Source organism: Lipophrys pholis (genome assembly GCF_963383615.2).
Source record: "Lipophrys pholis genome assembly, chromosome: 13".
NCBI lineage: Eukaryota > Metazoa > Chordata > Actinopteri > Blenniiformes > Blenniidae > Lipophrys > Lipophrys pholis.
This window is the reverse complement of record NC_137632.1, coordinates 664,593-682,988: the sequence shown is the minus strand read 5'-3', so window position 1 is coordinate 682,988 and position 18,396 is coordinate 664,593. Positions and strand designations below refer to the sequence as shown.

The 18,396-nt window shown below is 43.4% G+C and overlaps 1 protein-coding gene across 1 annotated transcript in view; it reads right to left on the bottom strand.

The window, feature by feature from the left end:
• Window positions 1-17,598, bottom strand: part of pdia5 (protein disulfide isomerase family A, member 5) — a 118,423-nt gene extending 100,825 nt beyond the window's left edge. Inside the window, exon 1 of the mRNA XM_080477918.1 lies at window positions 17,495-17,598. Within this exon, the coding sequence (XP_080334044.1) occupies window positions 17,495-17,560 (66 nt within the window). The 5' untranslated portion in view covers window positions 17,561-17,598. The remainder of the gene's footprint in view (window positions 1-17,494) is intronic.
• Between the last annotated feature and the right edge of the window lie 798 nt (window positions 17,599-18,396).

Here is an 18,396-nt window from a genome sequence, read left to right as displayed (position 1 = left end):
CGTTCACACAGATTCAGTGAACTGGCTCACTTTGCTCGCTTTGCTCACTTTGCTCACTTTGTTCACTTTGTTCACTTTGCTCAGTCAGTGTGAAGTCCAAATATCCTCACACCGGGGCAACGTGGCAACAGTAGCTTCTGGCTTTGCAACCATCTTTTTTCTACTAATTTCTACTAAAGTACCGTGTGTGTGTGTGTGTGTGTGTGTGTGTGTGTGTGTGTGTGTGTGTGTGTGTGTGTGTGTGTGTGTGTGTGTGTGTGTGTGTGTGTGTGTGTGTGTATTTCCATGCATTGTAATCGTGTCCGTGCCATCACTAGTACAAAGCCCTTCAGTGGCGCCGACAGAGAACCGAACACTGCTCGCTGAGCCAATCCAGCCTGATGCTCCTCAGCGGTGAGACTGCTGTAAACTGCAAACGCTACACTTTGCATAGAAGTAATTTCTAGAAATAATCATTTAATGAATACTAACAATCATATTACCAGTGCAAGTATAAATATATATACTGGTGTATATTGTGTTTTGTGCTCTGATAGGATCAATGTGACAACAGAATCCATAGAAGCCAGAGGAATCGGGCTTAAAAAATGTGCCGGCTGCAGACAGAATTAGACGTATAGTGATGGTCAGGGCTTAAATGTCAATACAGATGTCTTTTTTAATATCAGACACATAACATGACAATGCTGTACCGTCTAAAAACATTTCAGAAATGCAAAAGAGTTAACAGTTGAAGTTACATTGAAAAACAAAGGCACATTTTCTGACAAATGAAATAAATCTAGTCAATCTAGCAGCAACAAGGTTAAGGAATGCTCATCTGAAATTGGTTCAATAGACTAAATTGTTCGGACCACATGGTGGTGCAGTGGTCAGCACTGTTGCCTCACAAAGCAAATATGCTAGTTTGATTCAAGGCGTTGGTCCAAAAGTCAACCAAACAAAATGCAACTGGTCCCACTGGAAAGAGTAGAAACAAACCAAGATGACGACACCAAAACCATTCAGATATCTTAACAAATAAGGAATTTATGAGCAAAAGAAGTTTACGAATTAGTGCAATTGTCTTAACTTTTTGGTAAATGTGTGTCATGTATTTATTTTTATTATATTGGCCAATAACAAATCAAATCCTGTCCCTCCTCTTCCTCTTCCTGCTCAGTCAATGTTTTTTGTGAACTATAAAAAGTTATGAAACTTCAGGAATAGAAACTCAAAATAATCAAAAATACATCGTTTTACCTTTCAAAAGCGTCACTTAATGCATTGAAGTTGTTTTTATGTCGAGTGAGTTTTTAATACGTTCCGGTGACGATCTGAATGTTGACGGAAGTAAACAATTCAAAATGGCGGACGGCGAGGAGTTTCCCCGACTGCGTAATTCGAGGGAATCTCGAGGAATAACGTGCCGCTATCCAATCAGAATGCATATTCTCCGGGTAAGACGCAGCGCGTCACTGACCAAAATGAGGATCACGAATCGGGAAGAAAATAGCGGCCGCGGTCTTCACAGACCTACTCCTGGTACTCAAGGTACACTTCAGTCTGACGCCCCTTCTACACAACAACAACGCGTTTTGGGGGTGTGTTTACTTTAGGTGCGATGGTACAGGCAGCGCACGGTTTGGTTTGGTTTTTTTGAGGGGAGGGTTCGCTTGTGTTCCCTTCTCGTGTCCTCAACTGTCAGGAAGCGTTAAATCTGGGTTAACTGGTCACTCTAAATCAAGTGTGACTGCGCTCTCTCTCTATGGATGGATGGAAAGATGGATAGAGAGATAGAGAGATAGATTTACTTTATTCATCCCGGACGGAAGTTAAAATGTCGCAGCAGCCAGGTAAAGAGCACATATACATTTATAATACAATAAAAGCACATTAGAAACTACAAGTAGTAATAAATATACAAACATTTAAAAAGGTGGACCCAAACACTGAGTGTGCAGTTAGAAGTATGAACAGATCACATATAATCAGACACAGAAAAATGGTTTGTGCAGATTTTGCAGTGCAGGAGGCAGCTAGTGTTTCAGTGAGGATCCGGGCGGCGGAAGTACATAGACTATAGAGTGTGATGGCACGAGGACTGTATAATCTATAATCGAGACGATGGAGACATCAACCAGCATATAGGGAAGCACTGATCCACCTTTTTTCACTTCTGATCCGATCCTGATAGCTGAATGTGGAGATCTGCCGATACTGATACTACTCTGATACCAGAGCTCTGTTTGCTTTAATATTATTATCATCATTAGGGACCGAGCAGAAAGGCCGAGGCCCTGAAAGGAGGCCTGGGCCTGGAGGCCAGGACCCTATTGTATTTGTAATGTTTATTATTATTATTATTAGTTTTGGTTTTTTGCAAAAAAACTGTATAAAAACCTCCTAAACGTGCTCAAGAACTCACCAAATTTGGCACGCTCATTAATACTGGATGCAACTATAAGAAAATGTAAAAATTAACCCCCAGAGAGCCAAAATGTGCTCTCTAGCGCCACCTACAAACACTACAACGGCCACCAAAAACACTTAAATCACGGCCGCGACCACGGGATCTTGTAAAAATACAGAGAATTTCATTACAGACACTGAACACAACAAAGAAAAACTTTAAAGTGTAAATTTCTAGGTTAATATAGCAATGGAGGAGGAGAACAGAGCAAGAGGAGGAGGGGAGGAGGAGCAGGAGGAAGAGGAAGAGGAGGAGGAGGAGCAATCAGGAGGAAGAGGAGGAGCGATCAGGAAGAAGAGGAGAAGGGGGGGAAGGAGGAGCAAGAGGGGGAGGAAGAGAAGGCGGGATCAGGAGGAAGAGGAGCAGGATGGGAAGGAGGAGCAGGAGGAGGGGGGGTCAGGAAGACGAGGAGCAGGAGGAGGAGCAGGAGCAGGAGGAGGGGGATCAGGAAGACGAGGAGCAGGAGGAGGAGCAGGAGCAGGAGGAGGGGGGATCAGGAAGACGAGGAGCAGGAGGAGGAGCAGGAGCAGGAGGAGGGGGGATCAGGAAGACGAGGAGCAGGAGGGGGAGCAGGAGCAGGAGGAGGGGGGATCAGGAAGACGAGGAGCAGGAGGAGGGGGGATCAGGAAGAAGAGGAGCAGGAGGAGGGGGGATCAGGAAGAAGAGGAGCAGGAGGGGGAGCAGGAGCAGGAGGAGGGGGGATCAGGAAGACGAGGAGCAGGAGGGGGAGCAGGAGCAGGAGGAGGAGGGATCAGGAAGACGAGGAGCAGGAGGGGGAGCAGGAGGAGGGGGGATCACGAGGAAGAGGAGCAGGAGGAGGGGGGAATCAGGAAGAAGAGGAGCAGGAGGAGGGGGGATGAGGAAGAAGAGGAGCAGGAGGAGGGGGGATCAGGAAGAAGAGGAGCAGGAGGGGGAGCAGGAGCAGGAGGAGGGGGGATCACGAGGAAGAGGAGCAGGAGGAGGGGGGATCAGGAAGAAGAGGAGCAGGAGGAGGGGGGATCAGGAAGAAGAGGAGCAGGAGGAGGGGGGAGCAGGAGCAGGAGGAGGGGGGATCAGGAAGACGAGGAGCAGGAGGAGGGGGGATCACGAGGAAGAGGAGCAGGAGGAGGGGGGATCACGAGGAAGAGGAGCAGGAGGAGGGGGGGATCAGGAAGAAGAGGAGCAGGAGGAGGGGGGATCAGGAAAAAGAGGAGCAGGAGCAGGAGCAGGAGATGGCATGCTTTTTAATGCTAATGCTAGGCTAGTTAGCTTAGCAGATTAGCATATGAGATAAGAGCAGATTCCAGGTCAGGGACACCCGAGGAGGAACCTGCGTGATTTTCAGGTGAATAACATTTAAAGGGGCCGGAGGCCACGATTGGGTCGACCCCGACGGGCCAGGGGGGCGAGGTCCCGTCCAACGCTGCTTACAGCTTTAATTGTTGTTGATTTTAAATGAGGCTGTAATAAACTCCTCTCTACAGTAAAGTATGAAATGTACAAATGTATACATGTATTCTCTCTAAAGACAACTTGAGGTTAGTATCAGGACAGAAAAAGAAGCAGTACTAAGTATTTTAGTTCCATGTGGACAATGTGGGGGTCTGCGTGACGTCATCATCTCATAATAAACTAGTTCTATCTTTAAAAGCTTCGCTGTACTACGGCTTTGCTAACATTGCTACTTTGCTGTGTTGCTTTGCTAACATCCACTTTGCTGTGTTGCTTTACTAACATTGCTACTTTGCTGTGTTGCTTTGCTAACATCCACGTTGCTGTGTTGCTTTGCTAACATCCACGTTGCTGTGTTGCTTTACTAACATCCACTTTGCTGTGTTGCTTTGTGGTGTTTTGAGGGTAAAATCCCTCCAATCAGCAACATGTTGCCATGAAAAGTTGGATAGCACAGTGCTACTTCCCTAGCCTGCTCGCTGGCTGCAAACTGTGGAATGGATTTCCTGCCTCATTCCTCCTGGTCTCATTGAGACCCGCCTCCCTTCAGGAAATCCAGTCCACAGTTTGCAGCCAGCGAGCAGAGCAGCAGCAGGGAAACACTGGGGATCATTTCAGCACCATGAAGCAGACCAGGATCATGGATCAGACCAGGATCATGGATCAGACCAGGATCATGAAGCAGACCAGGATCATGGATCAGGAACCTCTGCAGGTTGGATCGGAAATTTCTGATCCGTGAATTACGTTGATATCGGAACCCGATCCTGATACTGGATCGGATCGGCCCCATGCCTACCAGCATATACTTCTCAATTCAAAGAAATGCATCAAATTATAATGCCAGCACATTTCTTAACACTTCCTACAGCACACAAAAGGTAGACAGGCAGCTGTGAAGGACTTTGATGCTGTTGTCAAGCCAACGTGGCTGATGGCTGCCATAAAATGCGAGTGAGGAGTCTGTCATCTCCCAGTGACAGACGTACAATAATAGAAATAACTAGACTGTGCTGACAGTGTCTCCTGACAAAGCACTCTCAGTGACAGGCCCATTGAAAAGTAGCATTACTGCACCACTCATGACTTACACTGGATTTTTATCACCGCCAAGCCAATGCACAAGCAGCTACAACAGAAGGCATAAATGCAGCAGAGCAGTTTACTGCAGAGCACAAATGAATGATATGAGAAATGACAGTACCATTTGGTATAAATATGAGACGACCCCCTGTATAACACTGCTGTTATATGGAAAAGGGTTTCACAGACAAATCGAGTTTAATAGAGACATGAATTTTACCTTTCTAAATATAATAAAAACATGCAAGCAATGGATTTAACGGTGCAACTTTGCCAAGCTTCAGTTTTATACACCCGGGGTCGGGAACCTCAGGCACGGGTGCCATAGCTGGCACGGCTCAGCATAATAACTGGCGCACTGGCAAAGGCTCTCTCGATATGCATATTGTTTGGAATCTGCTGTCATCATGGCGAATCCCTGCCTCGTTTCATGAGTGCAAATGTCCTCTGCATCCTTGCATGTGCATTTCATTTGAATTTGTGGATGTTGACTGGGATATTCCCAATCAAACCATATAGTTTATGATTATTTAAATTAGCATTTTTTCCAGACTGTAAGTTGCTCCAGGGTAAACGTCAGACCACTCAAAAAAACGCGTCATGAAGAGAGAAAAAAGAAGTCGCACTGGACTATCACAAATTCCTCAAGCAAGAACAGACATTTATTCTGGGAAGTTATTTAGTCTGATGGATTTCAGTGTGAAAATGACCATCGGTGGCAGGTTAGGTTCATCTTCACAACGTGCTATCACCACTGTGACGTGATTTCTCCTGACCAGTCGTCACTTTATTCGCACATTTCTGTCCTTACTCTGCGACTCTTCGGCCCGTGGCCACGGCCAATGTAAGGTTGCTAAGCGACCAGCAGATCAATATCTATGCCGGGCTTGAGCAACGCTCACTGGTCTCGACCCGTCGGGCTGAGCCGGCCGGTAGGTGTACTCGCCACGCCCCCTGGCGGGGCGGGGAGCGCACCTCGGCACTCACAGCTGATTGAGGCCGCTGCCGGTGGCTATGCTAACGGCTGAATGATGAAGTTGGTTTCATATTCGATCATCTTGGTGTAAAAGACATTAAAGCGCCATGTGTCCCGGACAGAACACGACAGAGGCTCACCATAACACCAGCTGTGTTTAACTGGTTATATATTTTGATATATAAGTCACTCCTGACTATAAGTCGCAGGACCAGCCAAACTATGAAAAAAAGTGTGACTTATAGTCTGGAAATACGGTACATAAAGACCCCCTCCTCAATATTTGATTTGATTTATTTATTCATTTCGAACGAATGAACAATTTAAAATTAGACGAAACAAATGGAAAAGAAAGAAAGCTCTGAAGAATCCACTCATACGTTTCAGTTTGTTGTCTAATGGGTGGTGCACAGCTCGCTACATCAGGAACGGTAAGGAACGTAGGACAGTTCAGTGTTGGATTAAATGTGTTAATTTTACATACATTTTGATTTTAACAGGTTATTTTCCCAGTACTTAGATAATACTAATCAACACATTGATGAACGAGGGCTTGATTTTTGAATCTTGTTGTAGCCTGCTGCTGTTTATGGTACACTCATGGACAAGAGGAGCGTAATGGATTTCATCAGAATAAATTAGTTTTTTAAAATTTGTCCCCCAGCTAGCTCAGTTGGTAGAGCATGAGACTCACAATCTCAGGGTAGAGGGTTCGTATCCCACGCCGGGCGCCACCTTCCCGTGGGCTCTCCACCTGCAGGAAGGTTCTTAATCGGTGCATTGTGATCTGGGTGACGGTGCTCAGACTGTCACCCCCGCGACCCGGAAACGGATAAGAGGGAGAAAATGAATGAATGAAATTTTTCAAAATACATTTTTTATATAGAAGTGCCCGAATATTAGACCACCCCAACAATTATTTTTTTCCCGCAGAAAAAAACACCATTATATATTCCGACAATACCGTATCTAAAATGGTTGAGCATCCAAGTTATCTTCCTTGTCCTTTAATTATATTATATTATATATATTACATAGGTTTTTGCCACATTGTGTATAAGAAGCTCGGGCAAAATCTTTGCAACGTTTCAAACAGAACTTCAACTTCTGGATTTGAGCGAATCACAACAGGCTTAACTAATTATTTATAATTAAATATAAAATCAGCCCCAAAGAGTTCACTATCTTACTGTGGTGGGACAGAAAGTTAAATCAATATTATTCAAAACATGAATCAAGCTTTCAGTTGATGTGCAGATTTAGTTTAAAGATTTTCTTATACTGTGTCAGACAACTCTCTGGGCAACAAAATTTCATTAAAAAAATTACTTTTGTTTTTATAATGGATTTCTTGGGATTTCTTAAAAATAAAAACAAACAAAAATGAAATCAATTACACTCAAATGACACTCTCCCCCCCACATGTAGGAGCCTTTTAAACTCATTAAAACTAAAACATCCTATCGGGAGAAAATTCACAAACGATGAATATTTATCCATAACCTTACAACCAATGCTCTTTAAAACCTGCAGCTCCTGGCGCTTTCTCCTCTACCGTGCTCCACTTGAAGCTATTGTAATTCACAAAATCTGAATAGGTCAAAATAGACGGAGGTGCACATGATGATTCAGTATCAGTGGGACATCTGCATATTCATGATATTCTGTCTTTCATTTAGCATTTTGAATGAAGGTCCGTTTCTATGGGAGTGAAACAGTACATTGTGTCTCTGCTGAGAGAAAAGGTGCACTTGTTCACAACCAATCCCCTGCTGATGAGCAAAGAACAACCTGTGCTAATGTCTGAAATCCAACCATGGAGATTTATATAAATAAATACAAGGGTTGGTTGATTTATGTGTCCTTGAATGTTTCATCAAGTGACCCTCATTACCGTCACTACAAAGAATGCAAATATTATTACCGTGTCTGATTTCTGACCCTGAAATGATCATGCAATCATTCTTCTGCGATCCACAACCTCCCAAAAGGTTCAGATGATGTGTAACATGTTAATAAAAACAGAAACGTGATTTACAATTTTAAGCAACAGCAAAGTATGGTTGTTAAAAGTAAGATATTTAATGATTCACTGAAACAATATATTTTGGGTTTGAATGCAACACTTTTTCTTTTCCTTAAATGCTTGCTTTCCAAAACAATAAGGAATATGTACAAATAAAAAAACTGATTAAGTTAGTTGGACAACAATAGGGAAACACCAATATCACTTTCTTAAAGGACAAGTACAAGTACTAACCTTTAGCAACTTGCTGGCACCGAGTACCGATACAAGTACTTCTTAAATGCCATACAACCTCATTTATACTCCGTACATAAATGATATGCAAAGGCTATACATTGCCGTGAAGCACTTGCACACAGCCTCTGCGCCAGCACTACACACACCACAGCCTCGAAGGCTCCAGTATACTACTGCAGAAACGATGCATTTACACTATATTGTGCAGTCAAAGTAGTAGTTAAAGTGTTTCTCACATCACATGAAATCCAGCTTTCAGTGGATTTCTACAGAGCTCTACAGTAGTTGTAGCCCCGCCCCCAAGTGCCCTTATTGGTTAAGACCCGGCATGCAGCCAATCCTCAGCCAGTACTGCTACACGGACAGCTACTGTCATTATTGAGGACATTTATGTGCAAGAAGGTTTTCATACTGAAGATGGAAGAAGTTGCTCCTCTGTGATATAAAACATGCCAATCGGACTTAGTAAAGATGACTGAATATACTGTGAGGAGGACACGTTTGCTTCACTGTCCCACACTCGTCTCTTCTGAGCAGGACAGGTGGTTGGTCAGGACAAACCTTGTGACATCCATCAACCACAGAGAAGCTCCTTCTCTTCACACCGTCACCCCTGTGAGAGGGATTACGACTGTAAGTTCCCAACAATGTCCCTCCCCATTATCACTTCCCTCCCAAAGCGACGCTGCAGGTGGACGGCCTCAGCGCTAAGAAAGGATCAATGAAGATGAGATCCGAGGAGAGCATGCTCAACATCTGGAGATTAGTGGCTCTGGCAGCAACTTCATGCTTTAAGTTGTGGATTCAAGCCAAGAATACTTGGGGTTTTTTTCTTCATCACTTCGATTTTGCCAAGCATAATCAGTAGGAACAGAACAATGTGACAGTACCAGGATGATCTAGAGCTTCCAGAAAAACTCACAGTATCAAGAAAGAACTGAACAACATAACCTTAATGAAGGGAGGAGATATTCTAGAGCTATTGCATTAGATCACAATATGTTGTGTAGAATACAGCCGTGTCATCGGCTCTACAGCAGGGTGGGGTGGGGGTGGGGGGGGGGGGTGTCAAACACATTTTAGCTCCGGGGCCACAAAAAGAGGACCGGATCAGTAAAGTAGTCCCAATAAATAACCTTTAAAGTTTTACTTTGATGCAGCGCAGAGCACACATGATGAAAGTGTCTATATCTTTACAAAACCAATAGGGCTGGACCGGATCACCTGAATATCTGGTCATCGTGGAAGTCTCCGGATAGAAATTTTGAGATCCCATTTAAAAAATAAATAAATAAAATGTTGGACTGGAGCCTCTTGAGGGCCGGTTTTGGGCCACAGGCCTTATGTTTGACACCATTGGTCTAATAACACTGTGTAAGAAAGTATTCTTTTGATGCCTTATTATATTTACAAACTAAAATGAAGAACTAGACCTAAAACCTTAGAACTAAGAGTGACGCTCCCAACAAAATAGGTTGAATTGCATCAACAGGTAGAGCAACTACTGCAAACAAAGAAGGGTAATAATTACAGGTTGAATGGAAAGTATTCTGTCAATCAAACTGAACCTTTGAGTATAAAACAGAAACGTGGTAAGAAGAGAGCAAGAGCCAATCACAGCAAGCAACATAATACATCGTTCCACCAATCAGCACTGGCCACTTGTTTATCACGCCCTCATGAGTTTGGGTTCAGTCTTCGACAATACTACTTACTCTTCTTTCCACTGACAATGTATGTAAATACTTTTCACCAATCACACAAAACATTTTGGAAAAAGATTAATAGAATGAAGATAGAGTTAACACAGTTTAAGGTTACTGAAAGATGCGTTTTTCTACTTTATCAATTTAATCTGTGTTTTAAATACTTTTCAGTCATTTTGAAGACTTTGCATAACAGATTTGAAGGTTACAGTTATTTGTTTAAAAAGATGTACGGGACCATTGTACTTTGACGTTGGCAACAGTCACCCAACAGAAGTTATTTTCACACTCACCGGGAAAACCCAATAATCTTAACCCCTCTTTAGGTGTGCATGGTTCATCTGAATGTATTTAATTGTCATTGGAAGCAGGGTCATGAATGATTTAAAGTCTGGGTAGTTCTTACGTGAAATGCCAAAGTGTCAGGCGATGACTCGTATCAAACGTTCGGTCAACGTCGCCCGATAATGGGCCTACCAATGATTAACCATTAAAGTGAAGCAAAGACACTCCAAAAGAGTTCACCTTGGAGCATCTGGACTCGACTCAATGCCTGGGCTTTGTTACAGGCGCACAAAGGGCTCCCACGTTTCGTATCGGAGCTCGTCTGGGCGATTTGACCCCAAAGAAATCTATGATTTTAAAGAAAATCTGAGTTTCGATTAAATTTTAGATTTTTTTTCTCATAGCACTAAAAAATGACTGCAAACATTTTATGTATTGTCAAAAGTGCAACTTTATTGCTGTAATTGTCCTGAGAGTTAAAATGCATATAAACAATCCAGCGTTTCCTCTAGGATTGTTCAGGCTCTCACCTTAAATGGTTCAATTCTAAAGTAGGCGGAATACTACATTGATATTGAATGAACCAAACACTAAATAATATGAAGAAATATACTTATTTAAAAGCACACAACTGAACCACTATAAAGATGTATACAATATATATATATATATATATATACACATATATATATATATATATATATACACACACACACATGAATATAATATCGACAAAGAGGTATACAAAATAAATACAAAATAAAATTTAACTTCAGAAGCCACATTCAGTCCAGTTTCATCTTGAGTGGCTGAACTGGTAAAATAAAGCTTTAAAGGGGACATATCCTGCTAAATCCACTTTTTTAGCCCTTAAATGCATGTTGTTGTATATTTAGAGTGTTTAGAAGTACAGAAAAGTTCAAAGTACTCTCTTCAGGTGCTCCGTTGATATCTTTATATTCTGTTTTGGTCATATTTTGCGATCGGTTTCGATTTTTCTATTCTCTATTACGTTTTTTGAACAATGACGTCACAGTATTCTCAGCGGAACTGCCAAATTAGGACATCGACATTTCGAGCAATCCGCCATTTTTGTTTCTCGCTGCGATTTTGTAGTCCAACCGAAGTTACGAGAGGATAAGTGGAAATGTTCGGTTGTTGGATGTAGTAACCCACAAGCTTCGTTACACCGTCTCCCAGCATCAGAACCTTTTCCAAGTGCCTGGTTGAGTTTTGTTTTTCACAGAAATGTACCCACATCTGTGGGTAAGGTCATTTTTGTGTGCGCGAATCACTTTAAGGACGACTGCTTCAGCAACCTCCGCCAGTATAAAGAAGGATTTGCCGAAAGACTTGGTCTGATTGAGCGGTCAGTTCCTTCTATCTATGGAGACGACGAACAGAGCACTTCGGTAAGCTGTATATAACGCTAAAAAGTGTGATGATAAGACGTCCCTGTCATTGTTTTGTTAGCATTAGCAGTTGCACCGTCTTCATATGTTAGCGCTGTGTGCTCGTTTTAGATTAGAATGTAACTTCTGTGTTAAATAGTCGTTGTAATACAGGCAGTATTGTAGTAGTGGGCATGGATGGAGAAGTTAGTGTAAATATAGTAACACACCATTGCGTTACATCCATATGAAGACGTTGTTCTGCAGGTGCATCATCGTCATTTTCATCTGGCTCCGCCGGGTCCGACTCTGGCTCCAACATGTATGGCTGGATGGACAAATCTTCCCTTGTTGACATTTTGTAAATAATGTGTGAATATAAAGTTTCTGCGCCGCTAGATAATTGTATCTGTTCTATCAAACTACAAAGATGGCCGAACAGGGTGGCGTTGAACCGAGTGTCACCTCTGCAACCTGGAGAGGAGGCGGGGTATGAAGAGACCGCCCCAAAACGAGTTGCTCTCAGAAGCACATCAGAAAAGGGGTAGAAAAGGGGCCTGTGGAGCTCTAATAATGAGGAATTCAGACCCAAGCATTGCAGTTCCGCTTTATATAGACCACAACTGTATGATTTAGATGTAAAAAGGAAGGATTTAAAAGCATGATATGTCTCCTTTAATAACCTTTAAATTTACACTTGAAAGTTTTTCTTTTGTTGTGGTCACAGTGTACAGGAGGAATTCTGCCAGATCACACAGGGAGTACTGAGAATGATTACAATCTCAACATAGTCAATTTTAAATAAAACATTCTGGTACAAAATACAATGAAATGTCAAAAAAAATGTAACTTTAATAAATCCTCTATAAGCTCCTTGCTTGGTGGGACCAGAGTGGGGCCTCTGGGTGGGTTCTGGCCCCCGGGCCTCATGTCCTCTGCTGTTAAGGGAAAGTTAAACTTTCGTGAGGACGTGACGTCAACATCGTCATCCTCCCGGTGCACTCGGCTCCGACACACACTCCAAATTTAGTGACCGCGCGATCTGTGCGCCGACTGTGCTACTAACCTCCTGACACCACAACGTCAGAATATTCCAATAATCGGGTCCAGACCAGGTATTTTGGCCGTTTCAGTGTCGCTCAGCTTGAAATTTACCAGGAAAACCTGTCCGATGTCCTCATCAGGCAGGTTGTCCTCGTTAAGGTGTGTTACCAGTTGAATAAACGTGTGTCCGTGCACAGTGACGTGTCCGCCCAGTACAGGGTGATGCTCTTACCGGGTCCGTTCCCCACAGGTTCTACTGTACTGCCTGTGTTCTGTCTGTTCCACCGAGACATTTGCATCAATTGAAAATATCATTTAAAGAAATATTCAAGTTTTAACCCCAGTCCTTTGGCCTTTGTTGCATTCTGTTCTACCAGTCCTTGTAGAACAGAATGCAAAGGCCAAAGAACTGGGGGAAATAACTCAAATTTGCACAATGAAAATCCTTTTTAGCGACAAATTCGATAAATCGATGAAATCGATTTTTTGCCCAGCCCTAATCTGAGCGTTACATTAAGCCAACACCTTAAATACCAAAACGGCAAGTTTGACCAGTAAAGAAACGTCCTCCCCATAATCTACCTGAAATGGTGACCCCATTGCACCACAACACTCTGTGCCATCGTCTGTTATATTCTAATATTTATGACCACGAGTGGAGAGTAACACCCATTACTGTGAGCAAACTTGTGATTTATACGTCAACCTTTTATATTTGTCATAAAGGCATGTCCTTTCCTGTAGCTGTAAAAAATGTTAACACTTAAGTGAGCAGCAGGTGCCCATCCCCTGCCTGCGAGTCCCCACCCCTCCACCCCTCCACCCCTCCACCCCCACCCTCCATCTGCGGTGACAGATTTGCCTAATAAATGGGATCCCGTTCCAGAGGTAGTGCTGAATCAGCACAACTTGTTCCAGTCGAGTCAGGCCTGGAGTTTCCTCTGACTAATGAGCTACTCAGGTGTGCCTCGTGTGTCTGGCCTGGATGATCGTAAATGAAGCCGTGTGACTTGCGATAAGGCACAGAGTGCTGATTTAGAGGCTTTTTAGCTCTCAAATGAGCAGACGAGCAATTAATTAGCAGCTTTTGCTCCTATCACATTTGGGCTATCTACCATGGAAAAGAGACTTGGACTACAAAATGCATCATTTAGCTGCAGCCGCGGGACACCAGATCTCACTGGTAACAACCACAATGTTTACATCGAAATAAAGTCGAGCGCTGGGAAAACTTCAGAAAATAACTCGTCTATATGCCTGAGCAGGAAACTTCAGTTCCAGTTTATTAGCCATGTTTGTAGTATGAAAACCACATTGGAAGAAAACGTGCAAGGAGTTCAGAGTTCAGAGAATTTAGCAGGCTTCATGCAGGACCTGATCAAATCAACCCTTAATCGGTGTGACCAACTGATAGTTCTGGTGATGAGCAGTTCCAAATATGTACCGTATCTAGAACAGCTGGACATATGAATAATGGCCCACGGCTGCTGATAAGAACAGCTGACCCTGTAAATCTTTAAACCAAACATCAGACTCTCAAAGTTACTGATATTGATTATTTTGGCCTGAAAGAAAGATGCATCATCGATAAGGTGCAGCAGTTTCATGTTTCCAGCCATAAGCAAGTGAACCAGATAGGTCATTGTGTGTGTGTGTGTGTGTGTGTGTGTGTGTGTGTGTGTGTGTGTGTGTGTGTGTGTGTGTGTGTGTGTGTGTGTGTGTGTGTGTGTGTGTGTGTGTGTGTGTGTGTGTGTGTGTGTGTGTGTGTGTGTGTGTGTGTGTGTGTGTGTGTGTGTGTGTGTGTGTGTGTGTGTGTGTGTGTGTGTGTGTGTGTGTGTGTGTGTGTGTGTGTGTGTGTGTGTGTGTGTGTGTGTGTGTGTGTGTGTGTGTGTGTGTGTGTGTGTGTGTGTGTGTGTGTGTGTGTGTGTGTGTGTGTGTGTGTGTGTGTGTGTGTGTGTGTGTGTGTGTGTGTGTGTGTGTGCCTCTACACAGGGGGTCTGGACTAAACTGTTTTGACAGGCAGGCCTCAGCCACCCGGACAAGCTGCCCTCTAACAAAGTGCTGCGGTGGTTTGGTGCCTCCACTGCAGAATCCCCCGGTAAACCCAGAGACACTCGCAGGACAAACAGGCGCTCATTTGTTGACATGGAGACTTCATGTAATGCCTGATATTGAACAAATTAGTTAATCATATCTCTTTATTAGGACTCCAGCTATTTGCTCATTCTTTCTCCAGCAGTTTATCTTCCAGTCTAATTATACTTTTGTTAAATTTAGATATAATATTGCTGTTATTGTTTATAAGTAGCACATTTAATTCTTATTTGATTTACATATTTATTCACAATTTTCAATCCCTGCCTTTTGTAACACTTGCATATATTGTTATATAAAGGCATTACTCATTCTATCGAGTGAGAATGACCAATTTAAATGACAAGCCAAACAAATCCAGATATAGAAAACGTAACAGGGCATTATTCAAGTGATATTTTCCCTCTAAACATTTATACCCTCTTCTCTAATATTTGTGCTACTACCTGCCTGCACGATATATCTGTTGCGGATGTAAACACCTTCAAATTACAGCCGAGAGTGAGCACTTTAACCTCGTACTCATGATTTACTATCAGTTCCAAAGAGCCGTGGCACTGGGCCGAGATATCACATTGTGTCACCATCCCAAAGCGCGCACACACACACACACACACACACACACACACACACACACACACACACACACACACACACACACACACACACACACACACACACACACACACACACACACACACACACACACACACACACACACACACACACACACACACACACACACACACACACACACACACACACACACACACACACACACACACACACACACACACACACACAGGTAACACCCTTGTTAAGCAGAGCACGCCACACAACAGGAAGCGGAGCAGGAAAAGGTCTGAGAATTGAACAGTAGACTTGAGAAGCCTTAATGCACAAGGTGACTGTCAGATGGAGAAACTATTAATAATTGATTAAAATGGTGGTTTCATCCCATTTTAGATAGCAAATGATGATCAAACGGCATATAGAAAAGAAATTTGGCATTTAACTCCATGGTGTTCTGACAATATCATGGACAAAGACATAGACCGCACGGTGGTGCTGATGTTAGCACACTCGCCTCACAGCAAGAAGGTTGTGGGTTCAAACACGGAGTTCTCATGTTCTCTCTCCGAGTGTGCTGGTTCTCCTGCGGTACTCCGGTTTACTCCAATAGTCAAAACAACCTGCACCGTGACTCCCTGAGCTACACCCCCGGCCTCCATCACCTCCTCCTGAACTACACCCCCGGCCTCCATCACCTCCTCCTGAGCTACACCCCCGGCCTCCATCACCTCCTCCTGAGCTACACCCCCGGCCTCCATCACCTCCCCAGAGCACTGGCGGCTGAAGACGATTGATTTGGTGAAGAAATGTCTCGTGTAGTGAATGTCTGCTCCAACGAGCCGACAGCGTAGACATATGCTAGTAGATCCTTTTGTGTGAGGCTCTAGTTTTCACACCATATAACAAACAATCTACTAGAGTATATCTACTGTCTAGACATACACAATCTAGTGTAGGTCTACTACTGTATGTCTATGTATTAGATCATTCTGTGTTGAGAATCCCCTCAAAGCACCAACACAATATGAACACAGCATTCCCTGCAGACTGAGAGAACGTTCCTCCTGCTACGTCACTTCCTCCTTCCTCTCCAGGCTCCGCCTTCCAGAGAGGGTTACCTTGTCAACAGCACAACATCCGAAAAAGTGTAAATTCCAGGGGGCAATGAAGGCAAATACACGTTTGACTGTTCTTTTTTAAGGGAAAAATTATAATTCAAGTTTCATGTTTGGAAAAAATTTAATTGTTACTTTTGGTGCAGAAAACTGTAAAACTACTTTTTTTCCCCTCAAAACAATACTCAGGAATTGTTAGGAGAATTGATAAGGAATTGGATTAACAAGCAGAATTGATAATGGCATTGATATTGATAAAATCTTATCAATTCCCACGCCTAGTGGAGGTGTGACGTGGTGAGGGTGGAGATGTGACGTGGTGAGGGTGGAGGTGTGACGTGGTGAGGTTGGAGGTGTGACGTGGTGAGGGTGGAGGTGTGACGTGGTGAGGGTGGAGATGTGACGTGGTGAGGGTGGAGGTGTGACGTGGTGAGGGTGGAGGTGTGACATGCCTTGTACATATTAATATTTAAAGTTTCTTATTTCATTTATACCCTGTCTTATTCTATATTTAACGTTCTTGACCATTTCTCCTGTGTGGAGCAATGCTCTAAAAGACGTTCCTTCTGTGATCACTAAAGTATTTCAATTCTATTTTTCTATTCTGTTCATTCTATTGCAATAACTTCACGTTTGATGCTTCGATTCCCCCTTAACCGGTCTCAGCTTAACACAGACCTCTGATATTCATTGGATTGGAGCAATGAAGCGGATTAATGAGATGTTGGGTCAGGTTCTGGTGGCTGTTAGTTACCTGTCAGTCAACGCGGGGGAGGAAGACCACACCGATACAAGTGGTCGTAAAAAGGCTCTTTTACAGACACTTCAAACATAAACCTGGAGATGTTATCAAGCCAGAGGAACCGCAGCCGCTCTGCATTATGAGCAGTTTGATCAATGTGGAGAGCAAGTTGAGTCGGGCTGTCAACTTCCCTCCTGCAATCCCGGGCGAAGGAGAAGCAAAAAAGCCATTTAGGATTATTTTAAACATAGTTACTCCCGGATTTAATGACGTACGCGCACCGCTTCCACTCGCCCCACCACAGCCGTTGTGTAATAAAATGAGGGAGTTTTGACTCACCAGCAACAGCAAGATGAACATTTTCGCCTCTCTCATCCGACTCCCCGAGCGGATCCAAGAGGCCATGATGCCGCTGCCACGTCTGGATACGCACGCGCACTCCGTTTTCCACGGATTCTCCAGCCGCGCCGCAGAGCATGACGGGAAACGTAGTTCTCCAGACTGAAGGCGCTGCACCTGACGCCTCATGAAGCAGCCGTAAAGCATCATGGGAAATACAGACCCAACTGACTGAACGTTGTCATTCGTAATTTGGTGATAAAAGCAATTGTAAGCATCGTGTTCCAGTTCTATGTACACACACACACACACACACACACACACACACACACACACACACACACACACACACACACACAGTTTCATCAGAATCATCACTATTTTTCAAGAATGCTGTAAAACTTTGCCCACTTAATCTTATTTTTATTTGTTTATTCTATTCTATCTTTTTATCTTTTAGTTGTCCTCCATACATCACTTTGTATTTTGTGATGATTGTCTTCTGCCTAACAGAAAATGAAACACAATGTGACTATGCCATATACATTTTGCAAATTGCAATTTTATTCAAATCTTTTGAAAATCGTCTCTCGCCCTGAAGCATCATGGGAAAAGTAGTTCTACCTGGCGCCTCTCCGAGCAGACACATCCCCGGATGTTCCCTGTTGTCAGGGTACCACTCGGTGTAAAGGCTCCAGACTACATGATTCTGTTTTTATCAGCATAATGAAGCCAATTACTTACACCAGAGGCTTATTAGTAAATTGACTTGTGATTGAATGTCTCTTAATTAGCTCTTTATCAATTCTCCTGTCTTGGAAAGTTGGCTTGACGAACTGTGCTCGCTGGGGTTGGATTTATGCAGGCAGTTAAACAAAACAATACAATAAAAAATGCACCAA